A 25,663-nucleotide genomic window follows, 5' to 3' on the forward strand; every position below is an offset into this window, starting at 1 on the left:
AATCTGAACCTGTTTATGTAAAAATTGAATTTTCGAAATAAAATATGAAAGAAATAGGTCTATTTGACATTTTCAGTTGAAGCAATACTTATACATTTTAGTTTACTCCACCTTATTCCAAATACTTACATTACTTGCATTTTGTACTTCAAACCCTTTCAACAAATATTTGTAATGATCATATTATGAATTATTTTGAAAGTGTAACCGGAAGCTGTATTATTGTTGTTCCTGCCGGGTGTTTTACGTCAACGTGAGGATCTATGACAGAGGCTACCCGTGAGGTAGTGGTAGTGGTAGTGGTCCCGAAACATGTCTCTGATCCCCCGGGTGACCTGCTGAACATGACCGGGGATGGGAAGCTCCCTGCGGCCTGAACCAGAGACTCACTCCGCCGCAGCGACTCAACCGGAGCGGTAACGCAAACGAACCAGAGAGGTAACCGGGCTCTTTATCTATCTATTCAAGAGAAGATGGCGGAGTTCTCGCCCGTCCTGCCGCTGCGGGATGGAGGAGGAGGAGGAGGACGGTTCGGCCAGCCCATCTTCCCTCGGTCAAGGTCCGGTTCCGAGTCAGAGAGCGAGCTGTCCCAGAGCCTGGCCCGGACCAAGATCCGCTCGTACGGAAGCACAGCCAGCGTCACGGCCTCTCTGGGGGAGAAATACATCGAGCATCGTGTTGCAGACAGTGATACCCTGCAAGGGATCGCTCTCAAATACGGTGTCACGGTAAGGGATGCTGCACAACACAACCGCTGCATCATGGTAGACTGTGTTGTGTTGTGATGCTTGACGTAATGCATTCGATCAGTCCTCACCATGGACTGCATGTATGGTCCTCACTGACAGATCAGAGGAGCCACACACAGCAGCATCAACGCCTATTTCCTCTATGCATGACATTTCATTGATCTTCATTGATTTCATGGATCTGTCAGCACATCAGAGTCAGTTCATGGAGCAAAAATAGACTTGAGACCAGAAATAACCACATGAAAGCCTTTGAGCACTCTGTTATGTTGGTGTTTCAACAACCAGAGCTCTTTAGAAATGTTGCTGTAGCATCTCATAGGCCCAGTGGAGGGAGTTTTCACCTAACACATTTACATTATTTCTGTATTAAGTTTCAGTTTTTGGGAATAGAGCTCACTTCTTGATTTTACTCTCATTTTCACAACACAGGCCAACACCCAAGGTGGTGACAGTTCTGAGAGCACACTATTAATGCAATAGGATTATTATATATATATATATATTTTTTTATACTTTATTTGTATTGTTTTTCCATCACAGAAAGACAACATACACATAGAACAATAAAACAAAAACAAAAAAACATGAAAGGATATAGATGGCCCTGTCTTTACAAAGATTTTTTATTTTTCTATAACATATTCAATGGTTAATTTCCTCATCTTGTTGTTGAAATGTAAACATTGTCCATACTTCTCTCCACATTGCTCCTCTTGTGCTCTCATCCTCTGGGTTAACAGTTCCATATCACATATTTCATTCACAATTTTCAACCATCAATCTTGTGTATAGGTGGTTCTGCCTTATATCATCTCTTCGTAATGGCCTTCTTACAGCAGGTATCTTTCTTCTCTTAACACAGTATTTCCAGTCATATTACCAAAATACAGTACTATACATGACTTGGGTATATCATAGCCCAATTTATTTTTGCAAATAACCTTATGAACATTTCCCCAAAACTGCAACTTCAGGGCAAAGCCAAAATATATGTGAATGGTCTACATTTATGGCCCCACATCTTCTCCAGCAAGTATTATTATATGTTAATAATAAGGAAGTGGAGAATGAGGGCAGACAGTATTCATTTACAAGTTTGCATGCGTACTTCTGCATTACCAACCTGACAAAGTGGAAACTGCCCCGGGGCCCAAGTTCCCCAGACCCTCGTTGGCCTCTAAATACCCAAGGTTCAACTGTGTTAATTGGTTGTCGGAAATGTAATTACATGCACATTTGTTTGCCCCAATATCAATTAAAACAGATCCTGCATTATTTTATTTTAGAAAATATTTTTACATTCCTCTTTATTCTACTTTTTAAAGAAATATTGCATATCTAAGTACAGTCAAAATAACATCTAATTTAAATGTAATGTTTGATAAGACGCTAACTTTCAATTTAAAGACAGAATTGCATAGGTTTCCTCTGTTCATTAAATTTAGCATGCTCAAACAGCTGCTAACAAACTTAATCTCTGACGCTAATTTCAAAGTATAGGGTTTTAATGGAGAGTTTGTGTCCAAAAATGCTCGTATAATCTAGTAATTTTGGTCAATCAAAAATATTTAAAGGGGGCTTATTGTGCTTTTGTGCCTTTTCCCTTTCCTTTAGTGTGTTGTATAGTTTTTTTTTGCATGTAAAAGGTCTGCAAAACTACAAAGCCCAAAGTCCACGCCAAAGGGAGTTACTCTCCCTATTGAATAGGTATTCACTTAGGACTGGATAGGTGTTGGTTGCAGAGTAGTGATGTAGAAGGTAACATTCAGGATGCTCAGATACGGTTGGTTCCTCTTTACTGTCTTATCTCAACCCAACAGCACAGTATTGCAACCACAGGCTTAAAGGTTTCCAGTTGAACAATGTGTGAACTTGAATGTGTGGTCAATAACAAGAAGAACATACAAAAGTGCCACAATATAATGAGCATTAATAACTGACCAATCAGCCAGTATGAGAGAAATGGTGTTTATAGTGAATAGTGTTCTAGTAGAAACCTTAAATAGAAAAAAACCCAGGTCCTCTTTAAAGACTGACTGTTATGGATAAATAAAAGCAACTCCATATATTTATATCAGTGACACCACACATTTATATAAGGTGATTTGGTCCTCAGGTCTAAGCTTAAGTGCAAAGGATCAAAACAAGGAAGGTGATACTATTTTTTTTGAACACTGTATTTTTTGCTGTCACCCTGATCTGCCAGATGGAGCAAGTCAAGAGAACCAACAAGCTGTTCAGCAACGACTGCATTTTCCTGAAGAACAGCCTCAACATCCCCGTGATGTCGGAGAAGCGCTCCATATTTAACGGACTGTCTCTGGACTCTCCCGACGGGGACGGAGAAACAGCGTGCCAGGAGGCAGATACAGATTGTGTCGTGTTGCAGGATATCGAGGGACCCTCGCCGCCCCCTTCCCCGCCCCCCGAGAACTCCAAACCCCCCCAGCAAGAGGAGCTGTCAGCCAAAGACTTCTTACACAGACTGGACTTGCAAATTAAACAATCAAAGCAGGCAGCGCGTCGACTGAAAGAAGAGGAAGTAAGGTGAGACGTTGAACAACACCCAAGCAGAGCGCTGCTTCTTTTTCAGCGTGTTTTTGACGAGTACACACTTTCAGACCGGGCTGTTGATGCTCATCGCCCAGGAATTATCTTCCTGAATATTGCTAAATTAAAAATAAATGGAGCGGTCCTTTCCCTAAATGGTCCATTTAGACTTGTGCTTGTTGAGCATCCAATCAGATGGTATTTATGGTGGGTGTGAGGGCTGACTGTTGCCTCATAGAAATGATGGATACCTGTCAGCAGCAAATGGTGCTTCTGTTTCTTGGTTAGGATAATGGCCACTGAGTGATCATTAAAGCAGACTCATTTTTTTTCTGCCTGCCAAAGTGTTGGTAGCACATTTATAGTTTAATAGACAGGAGGATACATTAAGTTTGCTATGATCAAATCCGACATCTGTAGGCATGTGTCTTGGGAAAAGCCTGGGTGTTTTGTCAGTGTCTTGTTACTGTTCACAGCCCCTTTTTCCCCCAAAAAGCAGCTCGTAGTCTTAGACTGAGACTAAATATCGCTGTAGCTTTGAAATTCTTGCAAGAAATGAGGCCTAGACTCGTTCCTGAGCTCAGTAGGTGATTGTCAGAAGTCCCTATCAGCATTAAAAGAGACACAGAAGTGCAAATGTTCTCACGGAAGGAGGATCGAAGACAGGAATCAGGGTTTTTCCCGAACCTGCTGTACTAGTCAGATGCCACATTATGCAACAATCAGATATTTAGCAGGAGATTTGGCTTGCTGAATCAGGCCTGAGCACGTCTTCCTGACACTGCATGTTGAGACAGCTGAGTAGTGAGGTAGTGATGGATGCCTGGCTGACATACCTCCATTCATTCATAGACAGACACACAGGCGTTGTTGGTACTATCAGTTTAGTCAGGACTGAGTCACAGCGCAGCAGTTTCCTCTACAGACCAGGCGACGTATGGAGTATACATCGTTTTTCCACTTCAGCCTTTCTAAAAGTGTTTGGCTCATACTACAGTGGGTACAGGCACTCCTGTAGCAGCTGTTGTGTTTGTTTCCTTCCTGTTGGCCTCAGGGTAACATTACCTGACCGATTTGGCAGCTGCACTGGCATCAACTGTCCATTGTCTCTATTATCACGGCTGATCTGAAACTAGGTTATAGATCTCTAATTTCCCCTGAAAGAATAAGGAAGGTCTTATCACATTTATCTACTAAACAGTTCATACCATAACACAACTTGTCATTTTTACCTTGTAGCGGGCTCAGTTTTAAAGCTGAGTGGTACCATAAGAAGCTAGAAAACCTAAGGAATCCATTGTTACCCACCATGTCATACTAGCTTGTCGCGAGGGAGGATGAATAACGCTCCAAACGTACGCTAAATTTTGGCGAGGAAAAACTGGCATGGCCATTTTCAAAGGGGTCCCTTGACCTCTGACCTCAAGATATGTGAATGAAAATGGGTTCTATGGGTACCCACGAGTCTCCCCTTTACATACATGCCCACTTTATGATAATCACATGCAGTTTGGGTCAAGTCATAGTCAAGTCAGCACACTGACACACTGACAGCTGTTGTTGCCTGTTAGGCTGCAGTTTGCCATGTTATGATTTGAGCATATATTGTTTTATGCTAAATGCAGTACCTGTGAGGGTTTCTGGACAATATTTGTCATTGTTTTGTGTTGTTAATTGATTTCCAGTCATAAATATATACATACATTTGCATTAAGCAAGTGTATTTTCCCACAAATCTCCCTTTTAAGGTACATTTTGAACAGATACAAAAAAAACGTTAATTTGCGATTAATCACACTTAATTATTTTAATGGACTGACAGCCCTAATCATATGGATATAATTAAACCACAGAATAATAACATTTAGGATTTTCATTGTTTCCCTATTTACTGTTAATTTGATTTTAATTTGTTTTTTTATATTATGATCTGGTATTGAGTTGTAACTCCTTTTTTCATGTGAAAGAAATCCTCAAGGCGAAATAGTTTACAATCTTAAAAAAATTCTAGTAGAAAGTAGAAAATAGAAAGTAGAAAATTTCATGACTAAATTAAACTAGGACTATCTTTATTAAAATCATGTGATTAACTGTCATTACTTGGTCCATGCTTGAAATACTACTACATAGTATATACTGTACATACTATGTGTCAGTATAAGGTACTATTGTAGTATTTCCTTATTATATGACCACTGACTGCACATCTCCTATGTGTGTTACCGTGTTTTGTTTTTACAAAGACATGAGCCTTGAGTAAACGTGCAAGACACAGTTTTTTATTTCTCTTTAAATGTTTACCTACCGGCTGAGGCGAAGCCGAGCTTTGTGTTAAAGCTCTGTCTCTCTCTGTCTGCAGCCACATCAAAGGTTGGCTGTGTGGAGCTGCTGCTGTGTGTTTAGACAAACCTCTGCTCGCTTGTTTCCACACAGGCCCAGAGCAAACACAGACCGCATGCCTGTTTGGCTTCCTCCCTCGGATGGAACAAACCACTAACCTCTTAAGTTCAACTGTCGGGAATAGTTGACTTGTTGACACATTTTCTTTTAGAAGACCTGAGATCTTCATATATCTCACAGTTTGATCAATAACTATGATATTATTATATGGATTTACATTAGTCCAAGTCCAAAGAAATTCTTAGTCGACTAACACTTATACGATTTTGTCGACCCATCGATTAGTTGATTTAATCGACAGATCTGTAAAACTGAGTTTCTCCACAAAGAATCACACAAAAGCACCACTTTAAATCTTGTGTTAACCAGAGATGTGCTCATACGTTTCTTTGAAATAAGTCATTCAGCATGAAAAAAGCATAAAGAAATCTTAGTTGACTAAAACGCTGGATTAGATGAGGGGCAGTCCTACCCGTCACTTACATTTATTGCAATCGTTTAATACCTTAATTATTCGTATATACATTTTTAAAAAACAGGAGTTGTGATTATATATTATAAAATGACTATTAAGGGTTATAATAAGAAAGGATGATATGGAAAATAGGGTGAAAAGAGAAACACTTCCAAAACCTAATAACTGTGGTTATGCCAAATTAGATGGAGTGAAACAAGTTATGAGTCGGAACAGGTTTATAGTTACCGGTTTGAATTCAAATGTTAAGTTGTTAAATATGCAAATACATATCCCCATTTTCTTAAAGGTGGTTATAAATACCATAGGGCTGCAACTAACGATTATTTTCTCGATTAACCAATTAGTCGTTTGGTCTATAAAATATCAGAAAATGGTGAACATGTCGATCATCGTTTCCCAAAGCCCAAGATGACGTCCTCAAATGTCTTGTTTTGTTCACAACTCAAAGATATTCAGTTTACTGTCATAGAGGAGTAAAGAAACTGGACAATATTCACATTTTTGAAGCTGGATTCAGAGAATTTTTTTTTTTTTCTTAATAAATGACCCAAACCAATTAATCAAGTATCAAAAAAGTTGGTAATTAATTTAATAGTTGAGAACTAATCAATTAATCGTTGCAGCTCTAAAATCCCACCAGAATAACGTGGGATCAGGCAGGTTCAGTCTCCACCAGATCCCTGCAAGAAATGAGTACATTTGGAATCTATTGGAACCAGTCCCTGTTTCCATGAACCGTCTCTTTAACTTTATTTTTTTTTATCATCACATGTAATCATACACGGCACAACGTAGTGAAATTCGACCTCTGCATTTAAGTCATACATAAGCATTAGGAGCAGTGGGCTGCTGTAAAACGCCCGGGGAGCAACTTGGAGTTCAGTGACAATGTCTCAAGGACACCTTGCTACAGATGCCCCTTTTAGACCAAACACTGAGCCCTTCATAGCGAGTTGTTCTTAGTTTAAAAGATTGATCCAGTCATCCCTTAGGATGTTTTCTACTCAAGAAGAAGAAGGGAATCTATAAAGCAACATTATTTCTGCCTCCTACCTTCACTGTTCTCTCTCTCTCCTCTCTTCACATTTTCCTGCAAAGTCATGGTTTAAAACCTTCCTCTCCATCCTCTATTGATTTTGATCGTTCTATATTTCTTCCCTTAATTAAGTGTAATCCTTGGCAGCTGGACTCTCCCTCTCAACCTTGTTGTATAGTTTGAACGTGTGCAGTAGCTCTAAAGAGAAACGATTTCCTCCCAATTAAGGAGTTTGTGAAGGCTTGCATTTCTCAAGTAGCTTCTCTAAGAGATTTATCAGCTAACAGCAAAACGTTCAACTTCACGATTAAGCTCAAGACACTGGTGTGTTGTACTGAGAGAACAGATGAGCCTTCAGCTGTGACGGAGAACAAATACGGCCGTTTGGTTTGCCTCATCCATTATTCACACACAGCAGGCTCACCTTGGTGACCAGACAAGCAGAGGGGGAAAAAGGGGAAAGGAGTTAAAGGACCAGTGTGCAGCTTTAAGGGGGGATCTATTGGCAGAAATGGAATATAATATTAATAAGTATGTTTTTTTTTTAGTGTATAATCACCTGATAATAAGAATCGTTTTGTTTTTGTTAGTTTAGAATGAGCTGTTTTATTTCTACATAGGGAGGATAACGTTACTCGCTCCCATCGCCGCCGCTCTCCCTCTCTCTCGCTTCACCACTCACTTCCCACATACACACACACTCTGCTCCAAATGGCTCTATAGAGGGCCATTCGCGTTTTCGCGCCGACCACCGTAGCTCTCCAACACGCTTGGCACACGGGAGAAGCTTCACTAGATCCCACCAGATCCTACACACTGGACCTTTTTAAAGAAAGTGTGTGCGATTATATTAAAATGTGTTTCCACTGTAACTTCTCAACACAATTTAAAGGTTATGTATCTTTTTTCTCATCCGCAGGAACAACGAGGAGGACTACACGGCCCCCACATCATCATATCAGGAGATATAAAGGACCCGTCCATTTACTGCCGACACATCCATGCTCAAACTTACAAACGGCACGGCAACCGCATCGCTTTTTTTTTTTCCTTCTTTACCTTTTTGGTTTTACCGAACCACGTTGAACGAAAGTGTCATGTTTGCCTTTTATTTATTAATATGCAACTATCACGATGTAAACGATTGTTATTTTGTACAGTTTTAGTTGGAGACTTAACAACGCGGAGGAGCATCTGATATAAATAGCATCCGAGCACACGTCCACTCATCATATGCTTCTGAAGCTGCTGTAAAGAAACCCACCTGCTGCATATGTTCACACATACAGTATATAAACTCACACACACACACTGCGCTAAGCATTTCCAGAAGGATTAGCTAGTTGCTAACTGCTTCTGATGTGCTAAATCCCCTCCTAGAATAGTATCATTGGAGAGTATATTCAGGCCTTCCTCATCAGTGTTTTTCCCCAAACAGAAGCGGTGGATGGACTCAAGCCTTTCAACACGTCCCATTAGCCTCATAGACGCTTTGTTCTTTGGGGGGAAAAGAAGGGACTGCTCTATTTTTGAAGTGTGAATGCATTATTTATGTGTGTGGAGAACTGTCTGTAACAGCTGTTTTATTGTGCTTTTAAATTCTATTGGTTTTATTTGGGGAGAATAAATATGTGATTAAACCAGACATGAAGATCTCGTGTGTTTTCATGACAACGCACAACACAGTCTCACGGCAGTTTGTGAAATAGTCACGAAATTTAATCTATTTGCTTCATGTACATAGACACGAATTTCCTTTTTTTTTCATGACGCATATTTTTAGTGCGTTTTCCTACGAATGTCCAGCAACATGTGACACACGTGTCAATTTCCGCTCCAGTCTTTTCAAAATAAAACTACTTAGTTAGGTTTAGGAAAAGATCAACTTGGTTAGGGTTGGATAAAAAACGACTTTGTTATGTTAAGGAAACGTTTGCGGTTTGGGTTTAAATAACACCTGAAGTGGTGTAACTTAAGTAAGGAAGTTACGTGATAAAAACAACTTAGTTATCTTTAGAAAAAGGTCGTGGTTTGGGTTGAAATAACTTAAGTACTGAAGTAACGAGACACATAAAACAACTTTGACTTGTGGTTTCACATGGGAGACAAACAGCGGTCTCCTGGGCAAAAGTCTGGTGTTTTTTGACCCACCCATCCACCCCGACGTCCTCTCTATGTGGCGTTTGTCGCTCTTAATACTTCCTGGTTCACGATTACATGGATTACATACAAATTGATTTTGTGCTGAACATCACAAAAAAAATGTGAAATTCGTGTCTATGTACACGAATCAGTACATTCAATTTTGTGACTATTTCACAAACTGCTGTGCAACTGGGTTGCAATGCAGGTTGTTGTGAGCATGTGGATGTCAGTAGTTGGTGTTTTTTTTCTCAGTGCTGCTTCATTGTCACATTTAAGTACACAGATAAAGAAAAGGCAATGTTTTAATTGCGTTTAAACTTTAGGAAAAAATCACAAATATTTACATTTAAAAATACTTATCTTGAGTCTCTACAGAGATGGAAATGTTGAACTCACAGAGACATGCAGAGAGCATTGATGGTACAAACACAGCCCCCTAGTGGTCATCCAGAGGAGTTACAGCAGAACATAACAGGAGCACGGAGGGCACTGACATGATGCACAACAAATATATTTTTGGTAAAATAAAAAGCGAGAATACATTAAGATCTTACATATACACCGGAAAAAAAAGGAATATAATAGGCTAAGACAGGTTACACAGAATGAGTACAATTTGATATATGTGCATTTTGTTGCAAAAACTGTATTGGAAAATGACAAAGCTACAGCTCTCATAACATTCATTTCCCACAGGAGTCAGGTTGGAGTAAATGCTAGCATTTAGTCTGACGTGTGAGTTGGTTAAATAAAATACTTTGATTTCTCTCTTAATAATATTCTAGTGATTATTACTCTGCGATCTTGGCGTGCAAATATAATCAGTTAGGTAGCTGTAAAGAATCATTTTGCTGTTTTGTTGGTAGTATTATTAAATCCCTTCTCTTGATACATTTTGGGAATGTCCAGGAGGGTCAAAGAGTTCCCCTCAGCAGGTAGTTTGGAATACACAGTATATACTTTACCATGCCATGGGAAATAACTGTAAGTAGTCGGGGTTTTGTTGGAGATGTTAATCAGTCCTGTGATTTAGGCCAGAGGCTTGTTGGAGGATGGGCGATGGCGTTACAGGCTGCTGTAGATCCTCTTGATGGTGTCGCCTTCGTCCTTGGCGATGATGCCCTTCTCAATGTAGGAGTCGACCTGCTGGTCCATGAAGTCCTTCAGTTTGGACAGGTCGTAATCTGGAAAGAGACAAAACAAAGGATGGGTTGATAATCTGAGATTCAAAGAGGAAGATCATGAGGCCATGGTGGTTGGCAGGATAGATCAGACATTAAACTTCTTAAGACGGCACACCCAAACAAGACCTAATCCGGTACGGTAGTTCATTATCAAGGAGGATTAAGGTCAGAGTTAGCCTGTTTGTCTGGGGTTAAGAAGATACCACATACATAATACTGTAAGAGGGCTGAAAGATCAGAGTGAAACATGATTGTCAAGTTATACTTCTTACAATGAAAGGACTACTTGAAATGATTACTTACATTAAGACAATTATTTTTGTATTGCAAGTTTTCTGAAAATGTCTGTTTAAATATGCAAATGAGGCATTATTTTATAAAATATGTGTTCATTTTCATATATTTCCAGAACAGAAATCTGAACATTGGGTAAAGCCAGCTTCAAAATTCTTTTATTTATTTATTTTTTGACACATTAAAGTCAAAGGTTTTTAAAGGGGGAATTTAGGATATATTTTTATCACTCCATAAATCAGAAAATATTGTCAACAGTCATGAAAAAACATTTTTTTGCCATGTTTTTAGGAATAAAATGTTCTATAAATCAGGCTATGAATGACATATGAGCAAACCTTCAGAATATATTGTAGATAGGAATGAAACAGGAAGGTTTGGTGAATATAAGTGCTACTGAAGTGGAGGTTTCTGGCTCAGAGAAAAAACTCATTTTGAGAAAACGGATGTGTTATAAAATTCCATACATTAAGACACTACAGGTGAATATGATAGAAATATTAACTAATAGATATCACCATGAAACTTCCCCAGGTGTATACTTACATTAAGACAATTATTTCAATTAATTTAAATATGTAACTGAGGCATTATCTAGTGATAACTTTGGGTGAATTTAGGAGAAATCTACAGATGCAAAGAGCCAAAGTAGTAAAATAAACACCTAAATGTGTATTTTGGAGTCTGAAAGAAGACATGTTATGGAAACAAAATAGCTAAAAATAAAAAAATGACACCGTGCTTTTTCCTTCGGTTACTCGATGTCATCAGTTTCAGGTAGTAATTTCCAAAAAACTCCCTCAAATACTAAAAGATCTTGAAACACCTTTTAAAAAAAATACCTCTTTTGAAGCACCATTTGTATTCACCTTGATCTAGACAAGCCGTCGTCATTTAACAAAGCAGCATAAGGCAGCAGCAGGATGTGGCTATATTTAGAGATGAAAACAACCTAACTCTGTATTATCCATCATGGTAACTAATGAGTTTCAGAGAGGAGGCAAACAGCTGCTGCACCACTTCTCCCTGCTTTGACTGACTCAGAAAAAAAAAAAAAATAGGGGATCAGAAGGACGGCCAAGAAGTCACACAACAACTTCCTAATGACATTTCTAACAGCAGCAACTTATTGCACTGCCTCAAGATACAGTTGCTTTGCAGATGACAAACATGGCGCGTGTGAGGGATTAACTGAATGTAATTAGAGACGCAGCACCGCTTCTCTCAATCTTGGCTGCGAGGAGCCGAACACAAGGATGTCGACTCGACGTCCATCTGCTCCTCTGGCTAATCTGTGTGGTGTGTAGGCGCACACACACACACACACACACACACACACACACACTGAGATTGTCCTAATGGGTGCTTCTGGTATAGAGTAAACACAATAAATGGCCCGTCGCCCACTCTGTTACTATGACACTGCTGTTTGGTTGAAAAGGCTTTTGTTCTCCTCCAGCTGTACTTTCTCCGGAGAGAGAGAGAGAGAGAGAGAGAGAAATATATAGAGAGAGAGAGAAAAATATAGAGAGAGAATAAGGACGAGGTTTAAAGTGGTACAAAGTAGTGTATCATTTCAGCTACTGAGTGCCACTACGTGGAACATTGGGTGATTTTGGGGGCACATTTTGACTCTGTGTGTGCTCAGTGTGTCTGTTATCTGTCTGCCCAGATCGCTGACGGGCAGGCGGGGAGGCTGGGAGGCCCCTGTTGTCCCAGACAACCACTCCACGCACCAGAATGCTAATCAAGTGTCCTATATAGAGCCTAGTAGGAGATGAGCAGCGAACAAAACTTCCCTGCTGCTTCGGCCCCTCTGCTCCGGACTCTGCAGCGCTATAAGCTCTGCCCTTTATTTCCTTCTGCGTTTAAGATGCACACAAGAATCTAGGCCAAACTTAGTCATTTTCTATGTCTTTTAATTGTTTCACTGACTCCCAAGTGGCATAATCACCTATTGATCGGCTCAGATTAGATCAGTGAACCCATAAATTGCACTGAGCTGGATCTTTTTTGTGTTTCGAGATGTCCTGCTGAGATGATCAACAGTGGACGGTTGGCCTGAATAGTGAGAACTCATTAACATTTCATCCTCTGCTGCTTAATGAAGCACCACTGGGTATTGATTTTACACTGTGGAGAGCCCAACAGCAGGCTTCTCCTATTAAGACGGGTGCAGCGTTTTCACAGCTCTGCACACTGGTGCACTTTCTGGGTCACATGCGGATTCTTCATGAATCCTGACAGTTACAGTATGGCTGAGGCAGTAAGTAAACATGCACACTCACCAACACTGTACATCCAGAGACAAGAGCATCGTCATAATCATACCATAAATGTTGAGGAACAGGTAGGAGGGAATAAATGAATAGACCTTTGTGTCTGAACAAGGAAGCTGCATCCCGAGTAATTAGGACAGACTCGTCAAGAATGATCCATATTCATGAGATCTGGAGTGAAGCATCCATCCTGGTATCCCACACTCATTTTAATTGCAAATCGAGGGCTAACAAAAGAGCCTTCAAATGTTCTGTACTTCAGTGCGTCGCCTCAGACCTGTCCGTGACCCACCACAGTTTAGCGAGGAGGAGACGAGGGTTTGCAAATGAGAATGTTTTCTTGGTCTGGCTCTTAAAGGCAGGGTTGGTAAAGATTTTAGAAGCATGTTTTGGTATATTAGTTGAAAACGTCATTACTTCCCAACAGAAATCAATAAATCAAATGCTCTGGAAGAAAAAAGAAAATCATCTGGCCTGAAGCGACGGACTATCAGTGTTGCCGACTTGGCAACTTTCTCTCTAGATTTAGGGACTTTTGGATCTGGTGCTGTTAGCTACTATCACTGGAAAAGAGTTGGCAACACTGGGTTCGTTTTTTCAGCTGCATCATTTTTAAAAATCTAGTGTACTCTTGACATCTCAAGATCGCCCACCCTGCCTTTGAAAGTCGATTTGGAGAGCAGTTTAGACTGACTGGCTGAAATAGAAATCCTCTAGTAATGGAGTGTGTCTCACCATCTTTGCCTTCTTCTTTGTTGTGTTTCTTCAACCACTCGATGTTCTTCCTGATGGCCTCCAGATAAGTCTCTGACTTGCCGGGCCGATCTGAGAAAATGATGAAAAGGAGACATGAAAAATTGAGAATAAGTCGATTTCCCTTCTGTAGTACATTCACTCAGAATAGCCTACAGTAGTTTCCACCAAAGAGTAAGACAGTGCTAACGTATCAATTATTTACACCACCAAATTGTCCTAAAGCAAGACTTTATGCTTTCACTTTTCATTTTCTGTTACAATGAGAGCACTCTGACGGCCACGATTTTACTTTCACATTAAACTAGCAACACAAGACACTTATTTTTCAGGCCCTAGTCTAAAAACGACCCACCCAATGTTTTAAAAGGTAGCTACAGTAAATATATAACATCTACAGTTTGAGATTTACGTAGATATTAACCACTAATTAAAATCAGACTATTGCTTAACCACAGATTAAAGTTGGATTGTGCCCCTAATTTTCATCCATAAATATCATATTTTGCAACAGGGTGCAGCCTGTTTACATACAGATAACAGAATTTAGTTGACATTGCTCAGGATTTACATAATTTCCTGCTGAAACGAATGTCCTGGTGGTAATCCGGCTCTATGTTTCGTTTTGTTTTTCTCTTTTATGCGTGCCTGCATGTGTGTTAGTGTGGATTAGACTGATGAGCGAGTACAGTACAGTGTGCAGGGACAGTGAATAATGGCAGCTGTGGTAAGCTTTCCTGTGAGTGTTATTGGACTGGCCTAGATCAGGGACAAGCAGGGACTTAACTGTGATTGGCCTGGACTACACTGTGTTGTTCACTTCCTGTCAGCCCTGCTGAGTGAATACATGAAATGGTCTCGGCCATTAAAAGACCTTTCACTGAGTGAAGACGATGTTTTGCTTCATTGAACTGATGTGGTGGGAATCTGAGAATTCTGCATTTATTTGGGACATTTGACACAAAACAAAACAATAAAATCATAATTGCAAAAAACAAAACAAAACAAAAAAGGAGTCATGGAATTTACAAGGCACACAGATTATCATTTTTGAGGGGCAAAATTGTATAAAATTATTTTAGCAAATTATCAAATCACTAAACATCTATCTACAATCTATATTCATTTTTCCTCTTGTCATCAGGATTGGGAAGTAGACTGACTGGTCTCAGTTGATGGCTGCTCCTCCTTGGTTGAGTCTTTCAGGTTCTCATACTCCTTCTGCATCTTGGCGGCCTCGGCCTTGGTGTTGTCGTCCTCATCCAGGTTCTTTCCTACAGAGAAGAAACAGTACATGGAGCATTACAACTTATACTTATACTTATAGCAGTAGTTCCTAAATCAGTAATATTTTGTGAAATATGCTTGTTCGCTTTCTGGCTTATTCCTAATTTTCGTGCATTTTCCTACGAATATTCACCGTCTTTCCGTATTTCCGCTCCAGTCTTTTCAAAATAAACTTCCGTCTTCACAGGAAGTGGCGTAACTTAAGTGCGGAAGTTATGTGACAAAACCTACTTAGTTAGGTTTAGGAAAATATCGTGGTTTGGGTTAAATTAACACTGGAAGTGGCGTAACTTAAGTACGAAAGTTACGTGACAAATAAATGAACGTTGACTTCTGGTTTCACACGGGACACGAACATCAGCCTCCGCAAAAGTCTGGTGTTTTTTGACCCACCCATCCACCCCGACCTCCTTCCTACGCGGCGTTTGTCGCTCTATATACTTCCTTGTTCACAGTTATGTGGATTACATACAAATTGATTTTGTCTGATATACACAAATTACTGTGCATTTACTTTTCGTAGGTATAGCTACGAATGGTGTATGAGAGCAGTTTGTTTTTTGTTGAGCTTTAGAGGTGCTTGTAGGTGAATTTTGTTATCTTCTCACTGAGCCAGGCTAGCAGTTTCCCCCTGTTTTCATTCATTATGCTAAGCTAAGCTAACTGGCTGTAGCCTTTTATTTAACAGACAGTTTGAGATGAGATGAGAGTGGTATTGATGTTCTCATCAAACTCTCCGCCAGAAAGCAAACAAGCATATTTCCCAAAATGCCAAACTATTTCTTTGAAGGAACATTTTACCTCCCAAAACCTATAGTTTTGTCCCACATCTTTCTAGGTTGGTTTGTATAACTTAAAATTTGGTAATGACTAGGTCCCCTAGTGTTTTTGTTAATCAAATTATCCCCATAGATAGCAACATGATCAAACCATATTTTAAAACATACAGTATAACCAAAAAAAAAGCATTAAGCCTATGTAGCTCCACAGAGCCTAATAATGATATCTGACCATGTTGAATAAAATGATGTGATTTTATTGATGTCTGACATGTTTGGAGAATAACTAGTGAGATTGTTTACCGTTGGGTCCAGTGAAGTCAGGAGGCCCGAGGGCCTTGCCCAGCTTGTTCTTGGTCTGCATGGCGATCATGGCATCCAGGTTCTCTGTAGGTGGATGAAACAAACAGGCCAAACATTTACTTTAGATCTGTCCGGCTTTGTGATGTCAGGTCACTCTACAATGAATGAAAACCTCTTGACCGTTTGAAAGTCCCACGCTGTTCCTGTGTGACTCAGAGGGTGATTATCATTAGAAAAGGGTTTTGTCTAATTAATGAAGAGGAGGTTCAAGAGGAAGTTCAAGAGTATGACAATAGCGATAAACACAATTTTGTTCCTTTCCACTATCATTTTCAATAATTTAGTCATGCACTGTAGAAAATACAGCATAAGAACAGGCGTTATAGGGATCATTTATCCACAATGTATCCAAACAAACACGTTTATTTATTTTGGGAGTTAATTTGTCAGGGTGTGTTACCACTAATATTACAGTGGGTTACGCTTTCACAACAAGATTAGAGAATATAAAAGACCCCAGATCAACCGGGGAATGACACAAACAGATCATATGGTTGAAAAAGACTGAAGGTAAGTGTCAACTGATCCTCTCCCAGAGATCAGCTGGAATTTCATCCTCTATATCAAGATCTGGTAACATTTTAGTTTAAGTCCCCTTATTTCTGCTTTAGAAGCAGTATTTAAATATTTAACACACGGTTTATCACACACTATAATGTAGTTGTAGGCAGCTATAAGGATCTATATCTTTTTGGAAATTGGACATTTTGGTCATTTACTTTAAGTACACCTCTGTGCAAAAGTCTAAAAAGAGGAGGGAATATGCAAGTTAGAGCAGAGGAACGTTTTTTCTCTGAACTAGGTCCAGATCTTAAGGGAGTTCTGCACGGTGACAGGATATTCGATTATCTGGATATTAAGTCAATAAAGAGATGAGAGAAACAGGAAGGCTTGATTTCAGCGCCGTCTAACTGAGCATCGAGGAGTCGTACAATTCCCTCTCTCATCTGCATTCACTCCAGCCTCATTTAGTAGCATCTCACTTTCATGTTCTGAGTATTCAAGCTGCTTCCTCCCACCTGTAGCACAGTGGAAGCCCATTATTTCATCCTCTCTCTCTGCCCACACACACAAACATAACATCTTTCTTCCTCCCCCACTCTCTTCCTCTACATCTTTCTTTCTCTATCTATCTCGGGGCCTGTAACGCCCGATTAGCGTTGACTTGCAGCCCTGTGTGTATTCAGTTATGTACCTGGTGACTCATCGGTGCATCACCAGTCGGGAGAGGAGGTGTGGACGGGGGGCATTAACGCGTTGCTAGGTGATGGCGGAATTCCGTCCTATTATCCCCTCACAACCTATAAAGCCAGAGGGGTTGCCTAGGAAACCCCTGTGTAATGGTATATGCCTGTTTTGTTCCGGCGTGTAACGTCAGCAGTGGTCATTTGTTCCGCTGTAAGAGACAACAAGCTGCTGGCGGTCATCTGGAACAGTATTGATTAATCCTTACATGAGGTCAGCCTTAGTTATAAAATACTCGATCGCGGCTCTTACTGTGGCATAACACAATGTAAACTTATTCTAATGAGCTACAAATTATATTTATCATATGTGTTATGACTAATGGTGAAAAAATAAGTTAACAAACTGGTTGATCAACAGTTTTTGATTAATCATTGAAGTCATTTATCAAACAAACAAGGAAACTTATGATGGGTATTTATCATGATTTCAACCTCGAATTTTGGTGATTTCTAAGATTTTAAACCGCAACATGAAATTTTAATGATTATTTAAACTATCAATGCCCATCAAGGGGCTGGTGTTAGAATTAGCTTTGGCTTCATGTACAGTACATCGGACGCTGTTTCTGCAATATTGTCAATGTTTCTCTGTACTTGTCCCTTACAAATAAACAAATACATAAATAAAAAAAACATTACCGATAATAGTAATCTTGCTGCCCTAGATGAGACCACGTCTGCCAAGCTGATTTTAAAGCACAACTAATCCCCTCCTATGTATGAAAGAGCACATAATTTTTTTTTTTCTGTCTCGGTCTGCGTCATTTGAACAGAGAGAGAGAGAGAGAGAGAGAGAGAGAGAGAGAGAGAGAGAGAGAGAGATGTTGGGTCTTGGGTTTCCTAAGGCTCACACAGAGAGATGACAGCTGTCCTTTACAGGTGGCTGACCTTTCCACTGGCTACTGATGTGATGGCCAGCCATAAAAACAAGCCTGGGTATACAGGGTGCCCCTGACACTAATCTGTCCGTGCAGGCTTCACACTCCACTGCACCGGCTGATAGGGAACATTAGCTCGGCTGAACACATATAGAACACGAGGAAAAAGCACATATATATAACACACATAGACATGTGATCTAGTCAACTAATGCAGTGGATGAACTTCGATTTTAAATCTGTCATCCACATGTAAGCCGCACATGCAACATGGTGGGAATAAATATCACATTATTCTCAACTGTGTTCTACTGTAATGCATTTCATCAGCAAAACTCTTCGCAGGTGTAAAACAGAAACCTCCTTTTTGTTAGTTTAGTTAACATTTGCTAGGAATTAATTTTCACAACATCAACATCATTTTGTAAAACAATAACATAATATGATCATATAATCCTCATTCCAGAGAGGAGATATACAATAATTTGATATAATCGTCTCAAATCAAGGTCTACAATACCAGCTTTTATGGGACTTTTTATGGGACTTTTTCCTGGTCCTTAAACCACATTATGACTGGATGAAAGGTTCATAAAAAGCTAATAAACTGAAATTTAGTCAAGAATATTTTGTCAAGCTACAATCTCAGAGGTCAAGAATGGACAATCACACTAAAGTTATACGATAATAAATAAAGATATACCTGACCTAAGTATACGTAAGGGATGAAGTACAGCGAGCCGATCATTGTTGTGAAATAAACCCCGACGGGGGTCCACCCCTCTGCTTTGCGTCAGATGCCGCATCACCCTGAATGGGTTTATTGCACAACAATGACCCGCTAGCTGTACATTATCCCACTTATTACACGGCTACTTACTTAAGAAATCAATAATTTGACACAAAAACGGTCCGCCAGAGTCTGAGATCAGGACTGTGTCCATAGCAACGGTTTGTTATACATAGCAAAAGTCTGCCATAAAGAAATAACACGCCGTTAAATGCCGTGATTGAACAAAGAGTATTCAACAAAGCCGTGTAATAAATAGTATTATTTACCACAAATGCAGTGAGGACTTCAATGAGTGAGGCACCTATTATTCTATTCTATGCCTGACGTTCTGGCACAGAATGAATCAGACTATAGACAAACAGTTGTGGTGTTTGTGTTATGTCTTACCCAGATAGGACACTCCCTCCTCCGGCGTGATGGTGCCGTACTTCACCATCATCTTCACAAAGTCGATCAGCGTCTTCATGATGGTGATCAATGTCTCTCTCTCCTGAGAGTCTTGGTCTGCAACAGCAAACCAGAGAGCAAATTTAGCACCAATGTTTTCTTACAGTTAATTGGTTGCCACGGTGTTAATGTTACCACATGGTGTTTGACAGTGGGGGTCATGACGATGGGATTATAAATAATTAGGTATGTGGGCGCCTTTCATCCACAATTCCTAGGGAGATGTGTCGGGGGAAGCAAAGGAGGATAAAACAAGCATGGACTCATCCTTGAGAACAATATCGCCATGACAACAACAGCTCTCTAGTCCTGAAGAACGTCTATCTTTGGATGAAGGATGCTGTGAAGCAATGATTTATAAACTGTCACAGTGACCTCGGGGTGTGTTTGTGTTTTCACCTGAGTCGAGACTCTTGAGCAGACGGTAGAAGTTGGGGAAGTACTGCAGGTCCTGGAGACCGTCTTCAGGGCTCACCTCGTTGCCCTCCTCGGTATCTTTGTCCCAGGTGTTGGCGTCTGTTTTGCCCCCATCTTCTTCTTCTACGTCCCTGTCCACCTCGTCCTCATTCTCATCATCGTTTTCTTCTTCCTCATCCTCCTCGTCTTCCTTGTAGCTGCGCCTGGGTGGCTCCCACGTGTCCTGGAGAAGCCAGGAGTTTTTGCTGTTATTATCATCATCCTAACTGTTATCATCACTATCACTTCTTTGCAGGGTTTTTACCTTGTTTGCATCTGAGCCCTGGTCGTCCTGCACTCCCCTGGTGTCTTGGTCGTCGCTCTCGACGTCCTCAATCTCGTTGTTCTTGGCGTTTTTGGTGATGAGATCCTGGAGAGCCTCGGCCACCTGGTACTCCAGAGTATCTGCCTGACTGTCTGTGATCTACAGAAGGATACAGAGAAAGAGACAGACTGAGAACAATCATGTGTAATAACAAATGTGCTGTACGAGGTGGTAGAACAGAACAGCATGTACTGGCTATAAACCTCTTTGTATCAAATATTGATCACTCTCACTGAGAGAACCATCTCTGGGAGCAATTTGGACAAATTCACACATTTTTTTCCTCTCCCGGTGAAACAGAGCGTACAGAGAGAGAGTTCCTGTTGAGTGAATGTCACGCTACAGGCTGTGTCGAATCGAACAGGCATACAAGCTCACAACCTACCAGCCCCAGTTTGAGCAGCTTTAAGACGATCCTGTCGAACACCCCTCTGTCATCCTCCTCGTAGATCTTGTTTGCGATCTTCTGGACGATGTCTTCTGCTGTCAGCGGAGTGCCGTCGACCTGACGGAAGCTTTCTGGGTCATCTGAAAAGATACGAAACATATGTTATCATGTGTGCTTATTAGATGTGTGCAGGTATGAAGCTGGTGCTTTAATTCTTATTGTACGTGTCCACAGGGGGCGTTATTTATCGCGAGTGATCTCCTCGCTTCCCAGCATTGGACGCTTGATGGGCTGCTACTAGGCACTTGGCACCTGATTGAATGAACGCTCTTCCTCATAGGCTTCTGCTCCCCTGCTTTCAAACCGGAAACTACATGGCGGCTCGTTTGGAAACTTACTTCTCTTATATCATGAAAATAGTTCCTCGAAATATGTTGCTGAAAACATTTTATGTGAGAAATAAGCCATGCAGTTTCTAAATCTGTCTTGACTTTGGATCGCCCCTGATTTGCATAAAGGAGCCTGGATCTCAACTTTATGCAAATGAGCAGCGGCCAACGTGACGCCCCGTCTCTTCAATCTTGCCGCCACGCTACCAGAATGCATTGCACGGCTGCTTACGTAGACTATGAATGGGAAGCGTGGACTGAGGCTTTTTCAACTTTTTACCCCCGTTTCATTCTCTACTCTCTCCTACTTCCTCTCTGTCTCTCCATTACATCCCAGGAATTAAATCTCTCTCAGTAGGTGCAAAAAGAGTTGTCACTAATAAATGATTGGCTTTCTCCTCTCCTCACATTCAACACATCTATATCAGCATGCCTGAGTAAGAAATGTGCAATTTGTTACAGCTTGACTCTTACATAACAGTCCCTTCTGCTTCCCAACGTCCACGCACAATAAAAATAAGCAGAACCGGAATACCTTTTTGCCAGTATTGGCGGGTTGAATCATCAGTACTTTGCCCTCAAACACCGGGCCTATTGCTGTCTCACTCCAGGAAATAAGAAATTGAATCCAGACCACGCTTGCCAAATTTAGATGTAGCGTAACCTGACGAGCTGCTTGTTATTGGCGGGCCGACCGCACGAATCGATGGAAGTGTAGCACTCAGCGCTTTGTGACTGAGTCACCTCGCCTCAGAGACTCTGCTTTATGCTGATGATTAGATCAGATTACATATGTGTACAGTGAAATGTGTGCTGATCTGATGAAATCTATTGAGACTCAAAAATCTATGTATATATACCTGCAAATGATTGGATTTTGAGTGAACTTCTGGTCGGTGTCTCTGAGGAAAAACCCCAGGCCATGCATTTAAAAGTCTTCTGTGAAGAGGAGAAGCTGGTACAGTAGCTCAGCATACTGCAGTGTGTCTGAGAGGATAATCTTTCTCTCTGGCATGCACGTGTCCTGTCTTTGACTCTTTCTATCTGTCTCTGCTTAGCCCCATCACACGCACGTGTTTTCTCTGCCTACTCTTTCCTAAAATGTCTGCCTGGTGGCCTGCCAGCGACAGACAGAAGCACTCTGCATGAGGCCTGCCCTTGGCGACGGGGGGCAAAGGTCACACAAGCAGAAAGAAGTCAGACCCAACACCGTGTTCAGCAGCACTGCTGCACCTTAACCAACAATGTCAGGACAAGGTGTGTGGTGTGCGTACCCTGGTACTTGCCGTAGTCCATCCCGTTCTTGGTGGAGTCGTAGTCCTCAGCCAGACGCCGGCTCTTGGTCGAGTCTGATTCATCTGGAACGTACTTGTCCTCCTTCTTCAGTGGTGCCTCAGTGGTGTCCTTTGATTTCTGGCTGTCAGCCAGTGACTTCAGCACGGTGAAGTCATCAAGGTCCTGCTCTGACTCTGCGTCCTTGGAGGCAGCAGGACGCTTGCTCTCTGAAAGAAATACAAGTGGTGAACATGAACTCCTCTCACATTAATATTTGCTATTTCTCAGTACAGATGACGCCCGTCTTTACTGGAAGCGCTGCAACATGAACCCAGCAGGCGGAAGTAAAGACATTAATTGATTGGCAGTGAGGTTTCCTCTTACCAGCTGACTGTACCGCAGCCTTCACGCTGTCCGCCTCAGCAATCTGGGGAAATGACGAACATTAAACAAACAATTTCCACTCAGGATATAAGCTCTGATTAATAATGTTTGCTGGGCTAATACCTTGGTTGTTTGATAAGTGACCATAAAGCCGGTTTGGCCGGATATTGGATGATAGAATTAGCTGTGAGACATGGAGAAAGAGAGCTTACCTGCTCTTGTAGTGGCCTTTCTTCTGTCAACTGTCTGTTGTACACAGTTTTATCTGTAAAAGAAAGAAACGCATGTAATTACTAAACTGGAGGCTCAAACCAGACTTTATTATCAAATTTCTCATAGATAAATATGCTTTTTAACAAATCTATAAGATAATGCACATCTATTAAAAGTGTCACTTTTTTTTTTTTACTTTAAATTATGTTTTCCTTGTCATTTTAATACATTCGTATCTAGACTTATGTATGCTCGTTTCTGCATTCCCAGCTCCCAGTGCACCGCAGAGGCAGAGTTTAATCGGATTATCAAACAAAAGATTAAACTGCGTCGAAAATAGACCACAAGCGGCCATAACATGCGACCAGGCGTCGTTACAAACTGCTGAGCTGCAGCTCAACTTTACAGACACTGCTTTGCTCTATTTTGTTAGATGAATAATATAAATGAATTAAAACAATGAAGCAAACAAAACATAATAAAACCTATACAAAGATGAACAGATAATCCAATAAGCTCATATCCCTTTAAATGCCAATATACATGTTTACTGTACAAGGTGTACAACTTGCACTGGCAAAATGTAGTTTCTCTGCAGATATTCCTATATTTTTATGCTTTTTTTAAAAGGATTACATTGTCAGTAATGACTTTATAATAGCCTTGTTGTATTTTCTTGTCTGTTTTATTCCAGGCACCATATGTGTGTGCTTAAGTGTTTTGACCTTATTGCACTTTGTGGCGTTTTTAAAACCTCTTTTATAAACACTGACTGCCTCCAGTATCAGTTTCCAGTAAAACGTTTCCAAACATATCATTGCACAAATGCTTCACAGTACAGGACTACTAGACTACATTTGTATGGCAGGTCTATAGAGGCAATAACTCACCATCCGCTGAGGCTGTAGGTGTTGGGAAGGCAGAGATCTGGCTCAGGGCTACAAGGTGGAAAAGGACGAAAAGGCCGACGCATTTTGACGCCATTGTCGTGTCCAGGTGGAAGACGTGTCCTGGCTGCCCGGAAGCAAAGTGCTGAATGTGTTGGACAGCTCCGCTCCGGCCGCTGCTGCTGCTTGGTGCTGAAAGTGCCGCGGACGCTGCGCCCTGGAGTAGCCGCTCTGTGAGACGCACCGGGCGGGGAGGGGCTGGACTGATCACCGCCGTGAACTAGTGGAGCTGTTGACGAGCCGCGGTGCTGAAACCAGGTCACCTCTCTTTAGTTATAACAGGATAAAGCAGGGAGGCTCTTCAAGCCCCGTGTGAGCTACAGCAGCACCTGCCAAGACAGTAATAGAGGAGCCCACTACAACAAGACCTGCCCACTCTGTATCACACAGGAGGAGGAGGAGGAAGAGGAGAGGGAGGAGGAAGAGGAGGAGGAGAAGGAGGAACGCTGCAAAAAGTGTCCATCTTACCATAAGACCTTGCAGCTGGTGGACTCCTATATATTTCCATTGTTGATCAGGGGAAACAATATACAAAAGCAAGATGATTCCACATATTCTAGTGCCAAAAGATTTAACAATTGTTTAAGATTTTCTATTGAAATAAGCAGAAATGTATTTATTTTAAATATTATAAAAAATGTAATAAATAAGTTTTATATATTTGTATTATTTTCATTCAAAATCCCTTTTTTTGCAGGAAAATTCGGAGAAACAATGAATGAATGAAAAACTTTATTTAGAACATAAAAATAAATAAAAACAGATACAAAATAATAACAAACAAAACAAGAGTAATAGTGTCCGAAAAGGAAGAAATAACAGTGAATAATAAAATATAATTTATTATGTTTTCTCAACGTTTTGACATGTTGGTTCATGTTGTTCCACTAGTGTGTATGTTGACATTTAATGCAATTTATTTTGTAGCCTAAAGATGTTCATTAATTTAACAGTAGGGTACAGTAGTATCATATATCATCATAAAACATGTTCACCTTAATTAACCTATTTTTTTAATTTTTTTATTCAAGTACATTTTTACACAAGTAGTTGTCTTGAAAGTACTTTTACCTGAGCACAATATTCAAGTACTCCTTCAAAAAATAATAACAACTAGAAGTAAAACTTATATTTCCCTACCCCTTTCTCACTTCTCCTCTAATAACTCATATATCATAGAATGATAATATAATATAATATATAAACTATCCCCACAAGAGACTGCACTGGAAATAAACAACATAGTGTTCTATATCATTTGCTTAATAGTTAACCCATAACATTGATAAGTGTACAGGAGAGTGTGCAAAACGCTGAGTGGAATATTTTTCGCAGCGTTTGAGCAGAAACAATCCGCCCATTTCGTGCGTCACACACAACCTGCGTCACGGTTGTAGATCTTCCACTGGCCGGTCAATAGCAACCGATATTAAAACAGCAAACAATTAGACACAGAAACAAAAGGGGGAGAGATATATTAGGCCACTTTTATGACCCCTTTGCTTTCATGAGTTCAGGGAATTGCTAATTAGATGCAGGCTCACGTCAGATGTGGATGATTCAGGTGTTTAGGATCAGTTTCCATGCAGTGGCCTATTCAGCTCCCATATAGTGTTAAAGT

General features: G+C 40.6%; 2 protein-coding genes across 3 annotated transcripts; one reads left to right on the forward strand and one right to left on the reverse strand.

Annotated features, from left to right (window-relative positions):
• Positions 1 to 225: 225 nt before the first annotated feature.
• Positions 226 to 8,861, forward strand: lysmd2 (LysM, putative peptidoglycan-binding, domain containing 2). The gene is made up of 3 exons (XM_037757272.1): positions 226 to 728; positions 2,959 to 3,299; positions 8,136 to 8,861. Exons 1-3 carry the CDS (start codon positions 474 to 476, stop codon positions 8,185 to 8,187), a joined length of 648 nt encoding a protein of 215 aa, XP_037613200.1. The 5' UTR covers positions 226 to 473; the 3' UTR covers positions 8,188 to 8,861.
• A 784-nt stretch (positions 8,862 to 9,645) lies between these two features.
• On the reverse strand, positions 9,646 to 24,424 carry scg3 (secretogranin III). Of its 2 annotated transcripts, none has more exons than XM_037793144.1 (12): positions 23,986 to 24,424; positions 23,095 to 23,147; positions 22,883 to 22,925; positions 22,498 to 22,725; positions 20,832 to 20,974; positions 20,387 to 20,545; positions 20,065 to 20,305; positions 19,606 to 19,722; positions 16,241 to 16,324; positions 15,035 to 15,145; positions 13,854 to 13,943; positions 9,646 to 10,545 (listed from the first exon to the last, which is right to left on the reverse strand). In XM_037793144.1, the coding sequence occupies exons 1-12, from the start codon at positions 24,077 to 24,079 to the stop codon at positions 10,427 to 10,429; spliced, it is 1,482 nt and encodes a 493-aa protein (XP_037649072.1). In that variant the 5' UTR covers positions 24,080 to 24,424; the 3' UTR covers positions 9,646 to 10,426. The 2 variants fall into 2 exon arrangements, with proteins under 2 accessions (XP_037649072.1, XP_037649080.1); XM_037793152.1 differs by having other exon boundaries at positions 22,510 to 22,725; positions 23,986 to 24,423.
• Positions 24,425 to 25,663: the final 1,239 nt, after the last annotated feature.

Source organism: Sebastes umbrosus, chromosome 2 (genome assembly GCF_015220745.1).
Source record: "Sebastes umbrosus isolate fSebUmb1 chromosome 2, fSebUmb1.pri, whole genome shotgun sequence".
NCBI classification, from domain to species: domain Eukaryota; kingdom Metazoa; phylum Chordata; class Actinopteri; order Perciformes; family Sebastidae; genus Sebastes; species Sebastes umbrosus.